The sequence below is a fragment of the Mesitornis unicolor genome, unplaced genomic scaffold (assembly GCF_000695765.1).
Source record: "Mesitornis unicolor isolate BGI_N332 unplaced genomic scaffold, ASM69576v1 scaffold53855, whole genome shotgun sequence".
NCBI lineage: Eukaryota > Metazoa > Chordata > Aves > Mesitornithiformes > Mesitornithidae > Mesitornis > Mesitornis unicolor.
Window position 1 is genome coordinate 5,018 of NW_010187213.1, and position 11,483 is coordinate 16,500.

At 38.5% G+C, this 11,483-nt stretch overlaps 1 protein-coding gene across 1 annotated transcript in view; it reads right to left on the bottom strand.

The window, feature by feature from the left end:
* The window catches only part of FNDC3A (fibronectin type III domain containing 3A), a gene marked incomplete at its 5' end in the record, with an annotated part of 13,823 nt that extends 2,656 nt beyond the window's left edge, over positions 1 to 11,167 (bottom strand). The window contains 10 exons of the mRNA XM_010185355.1: positions 228 to 355; positions 942 to 1,108; positions 2,492 to 2,701; positions 4,729 to 5,012; positions 5,097 to 5,246; positions 6,199 to 6,312; positions 7,380 to 7,555; positions 7,647 to 7,752; positions 9,658 to 9,776; positions 11,099 to 11,167. Coding sequence (XP_010183657.1) covers positions 228 to 355; positions 942 to 1,108; positions 2,492 to 2,701; positions 4,729 to 5,012; positions 5,097 to 5,246; positions 6,199 to 6,312; positions 7,380 to 7,555; positions 7,647 to 7,752; positions 9,658 to 9,776; positions 11,099 to 11,167 — 1,523 coding nt within the window. The remainder of the gene's footprint in view (positions 1 to 227; positions 356 to 941; positions 1,109 to 2,491; positions 2,702 to 4,728; positions 5,013 to 5,096; positions 5,247 to 6,198; positions 6,313 to 7,379; positions 7,556 to 7,646; positions 7,753 to 9,657; positions 9,777 to 11,098) is intronic.
* Between the last annotated feature and the right edge of the window lie 316 nt (positions 11,168 to 11,483).

Genomic DNA, 11,483 nt, shown 5'->3' on the forward strand with positions numbered 1-11,483 from the left:
CCAGAATGTCAACATTTGTGCAAGCAGGGGGTCTTTCCTATCTGCAGAAGTATGACTCTTAGATCTTTTTTCTCTATGACAATGGCTTCAGGAGATAGTACCTTATATTATTTAGTAACAAAAAAGTTTGCTCGGTGACTATAAACATACGGGACCACAATAATCTTTAATCTAAACTTGTTACCACAAATACTAATTGAAGAAAAATACGAGTAAATGCATCGTACCTGTTTGAATTCCGAGTCTTTTCCCACCATGACCTGAAGACAGTAGATAACCGGGTCACCTTTCATGGGCTGCAGAGCCTCCCACGTGATTTCACAAGTGTGGTCGTTTATTCTTTCTATCCTGGGTGCTGACGAGAGAAAACACAGAAGCGACAGCTAGCTTGGCTTTTCCCGTCATGCAACGCTGTATTCTAACACATCCTAAAATTCTGTATCCTCTCTGCTATTTTGTCTCAGAGGAACAAAAAATTCAGGTTCAAATGTATTTTTCCTACAATGTTTTCTGGAACAACAACTAACAGTTCACAGAGGTCTCTATTGCTGGTTTAGGTACCATCCAAGAGATAGCAAGTAAAATTTGGTGACCGCAAGTGTGTATCGTATGCAAAAAAACCAATAGCTGCTATGTTTAAAATTGTTCTAAACATGCTAGGAAGAATTTTCACCTCAAATTAACAGCCTGGACATTCTGTCCTGGGAAATGAGGATCTGAAGTACAAACCTTCTAATGTCAAAGAATGCATAAACCTCAAGTCTTTCATTTTTGGAGTGAATATTTTAGGCTTTAGGCAATTACCTGGAAGCAGTGTTCCCTTACTATCTCTACCTGCATTTGGAAAAGGGCTTAGCATTCTCAGTACCCCAAATACAACACAATACCAAAACCAACTTGCCACGCCCCCACTTCCCAAACGAAAAAAGCAGCACTTTTACCTTTCAAGGCAGCTGGAACGGATTTGGGAGTAGTGAAAACATATTCTTGAGAAAGGGGACCTTCACCCGCTTCGTTACATGCCTGAATACAAAATTTGTATGATGTTGACTCACTGAGTCTTTGTACTTTGTATGTATGACATGGTCCTCTGTATAAGGATACAAACCTGAAAACAGAAAGAGTAGCTTATTTTAAACAAAGAAAAGGACTTCTGAAGTAGCAACAGTATTGTCTAGAAATCTATTCCCATAATTTCCCAGAATCTAATGAGAAGCCCAAAAATATTAATTTCAGAGTTAAACAGTGTTCTAGCATTACTATTAAAAAATAAGCTCATTTTCCAGGACCAAGTTGTTATTTCTCATGTCTCTGAAATAAAATCTATTTAACTCAAAAGAGTACCGTGGACTGTCTCATGGCAAAAAAGACTCTAAGCATTTTCAGAAACGCTTCTGCACTTGAAACAATGGGAAAGGATAGTAGTTCTATCTCTCAATGAGCTGCATACACTGCTTTTCTTTAGCTTTTCCAAATTAGGTAACTAGATTTCAGCTTTTTGATCCTTTACAACTCTCTCTTACTCCACCTAAGAAAGGGTCATGGATCCAGCTCCTCTTGTACACCATTGTCAGAGATGGATGACTGATGACGCTCACTCAGATCTGCACAGGAGGCCAAAGTCACACTTGCAGTGCACACCAAGTCCTGTTCTGAGAGGTCTGTAGACTGGCCACTCTCCCTCATGTTACAATTCTTACACAGGCTGATCGTGGCAGCTCTCATTTGATTTTCAATTTTGGTATCCCCAGGACACAGCATAAGCATTTCTCTTCCTGCAGGGGTTATTGTCTACTTTGACTTTTTATTTTCTTTTAAATTTAGAACAGATGGTACGTGCACATGACCTAGTCTTTGGTAATGGCAATTATTTTCTTCCCAGTTAAGAGTCTAATTTCTTTTCCTCCTTCCCACAGTGCAATTTCACCTAGCAGATCTATTTTGTCTCACTGTCAAGCTAAAGCTACTCAGAGGTTCAGACATGGTACACAAAGTAGCAGCAACGTCCATTTTACCAGTGGTACTTGCTGGACCATCTCAGCTTACATTTCGATTTAACCTGAGAGAAGGGACCCCTTGAAATAGTAACTTGTAGTATAGGAATTGATTTTCCACTAAAAATAATTGCATATAAAGACAACAGAGAATACAAAATTCACTTCTTCCAGTATCAAGTATGTAAAATCCACAAGACTGATCAGACTTGATACTTTGACAAAATATTTAACCATACATGAGAGAGAATATAGTGTACTGGTACAAAACATTTCATTAAAATCTTCATGTTGAACTGTAAATAAAAAACTATAAAGTCTTTAATCTCATACTTTCCAGCACAGAACACTGGAGCCCTTCTTGCCTTGCCAGTTGAGATGACCTCCTATGTCTGCTGTAAATTCAGCAAAGCATATGGAATTTTGCCCTTTGCTGCCATCTCCCAGGCACCAGACCACAGTCATAGGGGGCAGATTAAAGCGTTGCCAAAACCAACCTTCCATTCTTATCCTCCATTTGAAGGTGGTACTGAATGGAGTCAGTTAATGCTTTTGCAGTTCCCTCTCCCCACTTCAGCTTGAGAGTCTGAGAACTGTAGGCAGCACATTCTAGGCGAGGTGGATCCGGGGGGAGAGGCTTTGTTTTCAGCTTTATGGTGTGGCTGAAAGGACCCGCTCCGAGACTGTTTAGGGCTTGAATTCGTACTCTAGTATTTGGAAAAAAGAGAGAAAAAGTTAACTTAAAATTACAGTCTAAAAAATAACTGGCAATTTCCATCATTCACATTCAAGACAGAATAACGGTACCAAACAGATAGTACTTCCTACAATGAAGACTTTTATCAGTATCACGCTTTGGTAGACTGTCATTAATATGTAGAGGTGTCGCTTTCCTTGCCACATTTTAAGGAGCTGGACTGATTAAAATAAAAATATGTCTGTATATTTGCATCATTCACATTAGGGTGAAAAGATGCAAAAGCTTTATCAACTACTTCAAGAGTGATCCATTTTCCTGACCCTGCAGGCCTTGTACCAACATTTTTGATAGCCACACTGAAGAGATGAGGGAAGGTAAAAAACAAACCCACCCCCAAAAGATGAATCTTTGGCTCTTATATATTAGGCAAGTCCAAGGAAGACTACAGGAAAGTTTTACAGGCTTTTTGGAACAGATCTGATTAATGTGACAATAAAGTGATGGTGCCCAGCTACCTCTCTTGCTGTTTTCACTCATAACACATCTCCAGGAACCTGCAAACACAAACCATCTTGGATCTGCTCCGAAAGGGAGAGGAGGGAACTAAAACAAGTCAAAGGACACATGGCTGAGGGGTTTGTAGAACTATGAATTCAGGGATAATGGAATTATTCTTTTGAATACTCTACAGAAAACAATGCTGGCATTAGGTTTACAAGTAAGAATTAAAAGAAGTAGCCAAGAAATTTATTTCTAAAATGGAAAAAAGAGAAACCAGAGAAATCTGAAGCTCTTTACGCATCTCACAGGCAACCACAGAGAACAAAGTGTGTCTAACCTCATTTTGCAGACTAACATTTGCTTGTCTAAAGTAGTGTCTAGATAACTGAAAAAAAGTAGTCACAGTAATTGACTTCTGAAACAATCAATCACAAAACTGCAAAATACTGAAACAAAAACGTGTGTGCAAGCTTATGAATAAATATTTTTCCTTCACTACAGAAATATTTAACATTATGCTACTTTATTATAGCACAGAACTAAGGTTAATACATGCAATTTTTTATTTGCAGAAAGAGTTGACAGTGTATTCCAAGAAAGCACTTTTCTGGGTAGAAGTACCTAAGTATCTCTGCAATAGAGGCTTCTCTTTTTTTTTCAGTTTGCTGACAGAAAGCAACAGCTCTTCAATGGCCAGCATTATTGTTAACTACTACTAAGGCACACCGAAACATTATAGTCTTACATACAGCATTTAAATAAGTAAAAACAAATCTTGAATAATTCAGAAAACTACATAGCCAGATGATATCCTCAGTATTCTGAAATCAGTGTGGGCTTAAATTCTGACTTCAGTGGCACTGACACGCTCCTTTAAGTTTTAACACTGAGGGCATGTTTTTGTAACAGGACTGTGGAGTGCCTTCAGGAAGATTTATTGATTTTCACATGTATATAGTAACCCTTAGGCCAAACATAAGAGATGATTTTACTAACTAAAATTTTTCAAATGAGATTTAAAAATGATTGGCAAGATTTTCAAACCACCATTCTTCATGCTTATTGCCACCCAAATACTTGCTATTTCTCCAGAAAAGGCACTGCAAGTTGCAATGAGCTGTCATTAGATCAGACAATCCAGACAATAAAGACTGGACATGGTCCTTTCTTGGATGGATTTTATCTTGCCAAACAGATTAGAAACCATCCATCTATGAAGCAGTCAGTCCAAAATTGAATCTGCAGTCCAAATTCAGTTAAGCAGACACATTAACCATACAATACATATAATAGATCTACAGCAATGAACACACTAAAATAAACTGTTCCTGAAAGAAAGTAAAAACAGCACAGCTCATCTACTCATGAAGATCATCGTTAAAAAGCTTCCTCTTCCCCCATGCCTGTGTACTAATGTACTATGTACTCTGAGAGTCATGTAGAGAATTAAAAAAAATACAAAGAAGGAAACAAATAAAGAATGTGCTCTCATGGAAGGATCAGCAAGCTGTCAAGTGGCTGTGCATAGCATACCTGTAGGTAGTATCTGGCTGTAAGCCATCTATAATATAGCTCAGAACCTTCCCAACAGTTATTGGCTGCTTATCTCCAAAGTCTATGCTGTAGCCAAGGATTTCAGATCCATGGTCACAAGGTTTTTCCCAGCTTATAGCAAGGCATGTGGAAGGAGAATAGTGTGGACTTTCAACTTCATCTTCACTCAGTCCCCGAAGACAAGTCACAACTGCAGGTACAGAGGCTGGAGTCATACATGCCACTACTTCACTGAAAGGGCCTGCACCTGCAACATTTGCTGCCTGCAAATGCAAAGTAGATGCCGTTTTTACAGGAGGGTCAATTCCCATTTCCAGATTTCGCTAACAACAGTTTTACATTTTTACCTGAACCCTGCAATAGTATATAGTGGCAGGCAAAAGCCCTTTCATTTCACAGTTGAGCCCAGGCCCACAGTAGGAGATCTGCATACACCCTTCCACACCGCCCCACTCCAGCCGATACTCCGTGACGTCAGCTCCGTTACTCACAGGAACCTTTAAAATGGATACAAACAGTCAGATGTTAAATTCTCCAACTGAAAAAAAAAAAATCAACCAAACTCACCACATCTAGTACTGTTGGGTTTTTTTGTTTTGTTTTGTTCCCCCTCCCTGGAATTTTAAGTTCCCATTTATTTCCTGATTTTTAATTGAGTACAACACAAATAAATCAGAATTAATTACTGGCCTTGGGTTACCTATACTTTTAAAAAACTAGAAATCATCTGGGCAAAACAAGCACTATAAATAATGCCACAAGTACAGGCAAATACTTGAGTCAGAAACAGGGTTTACTTTTGCAGAGACTACTCTGTACCAAGTAATTGTGATTTCAGTTGCTTAAATACAGAGATCATTTAGCCTTTTTTTCTGTACTGTTGTGTAACTCATATACTTCACTCCATCTCAAGCAACTGAAAAGCTGTGTTTAAACAGTATTCCCAGATAGAATCTTTCTTTCTACAAGCTTAATTTTTAATCTATTGCATGTTTTAATCAGATATTCAAATACTATGGGTTTATAGGAAGTATGTAGGCTTTTGCTACATTATTACTGATGTAACTACATAAAATTACATCAGTTTATAAGAACAACAAATGCACAATAATCTATTGTATTACATGGATATATTTTCTCTGAGGAAAGATAACTGCATTAAAGAAAAATTTTAAGAAAAGCCTGCTTCACTCAGAAATGTACTGCAGTTGTGGCAAACCTCTTAACAACAGTAGAGCAAAGTAAGATCCCAAGTACCTGCAGGCTGCCAACTTACAGCCATCATATAATGGTGTGATGATTCACTTTAAGGCTTTACCTACCAAGTGCTGGATAATCAGGTAAGTATGTTTAAAAAATGTGATTAAAATGCTGTCTTAAGCTTTTAAAGTTGAACTTGAAAATGTAGAAGACAATCACGTTCAGATAGGCATAACAGGGCATTCTTACCTCCCATGACACCTGAGCACATGCAGCAGATCTGCACGCCACTTGAGGGGGCTTGCACTGATCTGGTGGTCCAGGTGCTGTAGTTACTTCACATTTTTCCGAATAAGGTCCAAACTATTAAGAAAGGAGTTTATGTAATTAATTTGTAAAAATAAAATTACTCCTTTAAAAATAACAGTTTACCAGGATGGGACATGTAACAGCAGCCCAAAACTTTGTATTGCTTGCTTATAAAATAAATCTTTGTGGACTGTGGATTTAGGATTTATTTCAGTATCTGACTATTCTCCAGAATAGCTGCAAGACTCTTTGTTTTTATAGCAAATGCAATCAGAATATATTTGACACTTCAAACTCTCAGGCAAAACAGGGAAGTGCTATCCAAATTCTTATTTTGAAGTTACATGGTGGCTGCACTGTAACAGAACACAATTTGTAACTGCCTATTTCTATCTATCTAAAAGAAAGAAAAGAGTCAAAAAATGCTTACGCTATAAACCACTCTTTGCAGGGGGCAGATAAAATGGTAGGTCAGTGCTTTAAAGCCTTAAGGTGCAGACTTCTCCACAGTGTCAACTGGTCATAGTAGTTTTCATGAAGAGAACGTTACTGAACAAGGAGCCCTGCTGCTCTCTCTTTAAATCAGGACTTTGGATACATAATTAAAGCAAGCTTGTTCTACAGCAGCAACTGATTTAAAAACATGTAATGCTCCAAACAGAAAATATTCTTGTATCTGATAAAACATGTACTCAGAAGTTAATACTAAATATAAAAAAGAGTCAGGAAACACTAATTATTATGTTCTAGAACACCAAAGGCTGTAAAAATGAAAGTCAATCAATTTACACAGCTGTATATAGAAAATACTTTACTACTTTACATGAGAATATTAAATTTGCAACAATGCTTTGATGAAGTATTTGGCATTTCCTAACCATTTCCCAATGCTATTATTCAGATAGAAGACATAATCAGCTATTTTCTCTTCCCTTCATGTAAAACTCTCTTTATTATAAACTGCTGTTTAACTGTCTGTTCCCACACAACAATAAGCTATGTGAATCAAATGACTCTACATCAGGAAATCCTTACACTGTTAAATGCCTCTTTTAAAACAAAAAACCCTTAATAGTGATTGCAGTCTCTGGAGCCAGTTTCCTTTCAGACTGCCTCCTTACCCCAGCCTTGTTAGCTGCTCGCAGTCTGAAGTTGTACATCCTCCCTGGAAGAAGGCTGCCTACTGTGCATTCAACATCAGAGCCTTGGTAAACCTCTCTGTGTTCATCGGTTTCTGTCTGAAACATTTCCAGACCATAACAGGTAATGGGTGAGCCACCGTCTACTTGAGGTGGTCCTAAAAATAAGAAAGAAAGGAAAGCTTATTTAATTTTAACATATAACACATTTGGATCCCTTACACTCACAAACAGTTGTCATAGAATTACCCCAGCGCAGCTGAATTTCTCTTGCTCTCAGTCTACCCTGTAGCCTTGGAGGCTGGCACGGACCAGGAACCACTGCTGGTGTCTGCACCAGTAAAGAATCTGATGCCTACAGAGAAAAGATAGATTAATGAAACCATCTAGGCCAAAACAAGCACTACAAATCATGCCACAAGTAAAGACAAATATTTAAGTCAGAAACAGGATCTTCCATTTTTTGAACTACATCAAATACACAATGATGCTTCAGTGATCTGATATTTAGTTCTCATAATACCTATATAAAACATGCTACAGTAAGCACACAATATGCAAAATTAACTTTTGCTTTTGTGTTCTGGTTGACATGCAAGGCATAGAACTAAAAACAGTAGTTAAGTATCAGTACACAACTAGTACAGATGCTTGAAATATGACTTGTTCGATGTAAACTCAGCTCTTTTTTACATCAAACTGCAGTTTAAGGGCTTCTAAAACCTTACTCCAAGGGTTGTATACTTTCTGTGCAAGAACCTCTCAGAAAGCAAAAGTGGGCAGAAATGTAAATCAGAAGAGATTAAAGAGAGATTTCAACCTTTTCATTGCTTAGTAGTACTTATTGTGCAATAAACTTCCACCTCTGATTTGAAGTCTGTGCAAAAATACATAGCATAACAACACGTAGCAGATGGCACTGACTACTCTTGATGCAGACAGAAATGAGTCAGAGACAACGTGGGGTTATTAGCTTCAGAGCGATCCAGAACAAACGCAAAGCTGGTAAGCCTTTTAGTTTACAAGAGAGACGCATCTTAAGAGTCTCGCTTCACAACTGCTTTCTACATATGTTCCAGAAAGACTAGGTTGGAAGCTCTGCCTCTTTTCAGTTCCTTTGAAATGTATTTTTGAACTGAACAACAGATGTTACTTAAAAAGTAGCGCGTTTCTCAGGAGGCATATGTCCATGACAAGCCACAGAAAGGTTTTAATACAACTTTCTTTACTATTCTTCTGTTGATTTTTGACACCTTCAGAAAGTATGAGGACTTTCTGTAAGTTATCTTCTCTCTGGCACTCAAATAAAGTGTATTCTAAACTAATAGCGTTGGCTTGTAAAGGATAAGGAAGTTGGCAGAGCAAAAGCCCCCAAATACATACATGCACCTCTGGTTACGTGACTGGGTCACTGCCTTCCCCCTTCCCCTGCACAACAGCACCCTGAGCTATGGCGAGAGGGAAAGCGTTGCAGCTGAGCTAGCACTGAAGGAGCCCATGTTTATTTTTAAGACAACGTGGCTGTGGGCAAGGCCACCTTTGCAAGAGACTTCTATGCAGAGGAAGATCAGAGGAATTTCATATTGTAAAGGGCGGCTAAGGAAGAAATGGCAAACACCAAGAACACAAAGCTCAAAGACATTCAGGAGATCAGCCTGACAAGGAAGCCCTGCTGGGAACCTGTAGAGAGGCAGGGTTCGAAGTGACAGTGCAAGTGTGTGTGTGTAATACGTACATATGAGGGAGCAAACTATGGCACACCAAATTGTTTGAGAATACTGAAAAGTAGAGCAATGTAAACATTTGATTGTGGCTGAGACAGCATGGGAAGGGAGCACAGCCCTGTAAAGCCTGAGGAAACACTGCTTCCTCCTCTGCCTGCTGAGCCGCTGTGGCTGCTCAGACAAGGCACTCCTCTGACCACATGGAAAACATGAAATTTACACTGCTGTCTTGGCTTAGGTCTTAAGAAATGACATTCTATCAACATACCACACAGGGAAAAACATACAATCTGTTTCTGTAAATAAGAAAAATCACTCTAAACAACATGTAGTATCAGAAGACAATATTCATATTTATTTCTTTAAGAAATGGGCAGAAACTTGAAGCGCTGCACATCGATACTAGAATCCTTTTAAGGTACTAATTATGACTATTGTGTTAGGCACTTCTGTACAAAATTTGCTTATTAACTACCAGACCAGATTTTACTAAAGAGAGGGAAATTTTATTTAATAAAATCATTAGCTCATATTACCATGCTTTGTCCTCCTTCCCCAATGCAATATACACGTAAGCGATAGGAACAGCCAGGATTTAGTCGGTCACACACGTGTTCCCTAGCAGCTCCACTGTATATTGTGTCCCACTTGTTTCCTGAAAGTGTAAGAATAAGAGTGTGCTGAACCAAGGTGTAATCTGCCACACTGTAGTACCAGCCACAGCAGATATCCTAGCTTCATTAAATATTTATTTTTTTTTTAATAAACAAGGCTTGCTTTGGAGTTTCCTGGAAAAATATTCAACCATTTAATAATTTCCTAGGTAAATTTGTCTAGATCTGCTGAAGTGAAAGATCTTCTGTATTTCGTATTCACATTAACTAGGAGAGAATTTACTTTTAATGAAATAGTTATTACTGGGCCAGCAAGCACATTCAAACATCATAACCAAATAAACAGGAAAGACACAAAAGCAAAATCTTCCACGGAAAAGAAACCTTTAGTTACAACATTCATTTTGCAGACTGTAATTTCAGTTTACAATTGATAAAGCTTGTTCCTGTATTCCTGAATGGCCCAGCGCCAATACAGATCTCATTCTTTGCAATTCAGCCAGATTCTTAAATCAGAAACTCTTTAGCATTCTCTCTCTTTTTAAGAGATTAAGCAGGGAACCTGGGGACTTCTAATTAAATCTCCAACAACCCAATACACTGCAAAATTTAGAGAACTGGGAATGAAACGTAATGCACAGCTCACTATATCCGTGTGAAAGGCTCGGGTAAATAATTCCAAAAGTGACTTAATGTGGACACACGATGGAGTAAGGAAACCTACAGACGAAGTATCAAAAGAACCACACTGAGAGCCCTGACAGAGCTGCCATTACAATCTGGGCACAGTGCGATGTCTTAATCTGACAGAGCACTGGAGAAGTACAACCTTCCGTTCTCAATGTGACTGCGTTTCTGAATTTAGTAAGGTTACTTAAGAGGCCCAGATTTTTAAATAGCTGGATAGCTTTATGTCCAGTTCAGAAATATTGTTAATTTCCTTTCTGTACAAAAGGACAGAAAAGGAAATAGCAGAAACAGTTATTCCAACTGCAACACTCTTCTCCTTTAATAATGATAAATGGAGCACTAGCTTTTCTTTCACCTGTCACGCATCCAACAAAGCGTGGCCCTGTCTTCTTTCCCCTAATGTGTCTGAAATGTGTCATTTCATTTCCAAAACAGAATACACCTGATTACTAAGTTAAAAACAGATTCTCTCTTGTGACACAGAGTTTTGTGGCATCTTCTTTCTAAGAGGAAAAGAATCTCTTGTAAACAAGCATCAACTTCTCTATTTTTTTAAAGGGCAGTCCCTCACAGTAAGTTTCCCTATCATAAGACACAGTTTACTCTTCCCACAGGCACACACATGCAGAAAAAAGAACACAGCTGAATGCCAACATATGCTCCTAATACTTACCATTTAAGCCTTCAGACATTTCCACAACATACATATTTATTGCTGCTCCTCCATTGTCTTTTGGCGGATCTATAAAAAACAGCAATATTTCAACTGAGCATGGTAAAATAAACGGTTTTGTAGCTTTTGGGGGGAATTTACAAAAGGCAAAAAACCTACAGCCAACTGGAGATGGGTGCTTATTTTGAGAGATAGCATCCTAGCTAGCCACAGGACCCTAGTCCAGGACAGCTGCAAATCACTCACATTCTCCACTACGTGAAGCTGCCAGCTCACAGCCCTGCTGTACAGTCTACAAATGAAGAGTGACAAGCGAATTGGGCACCTAGGAGATGCCACAGCAAATATTTCAGTTATTCGGGGTTCAGTGGAAGGCTGCCTGATT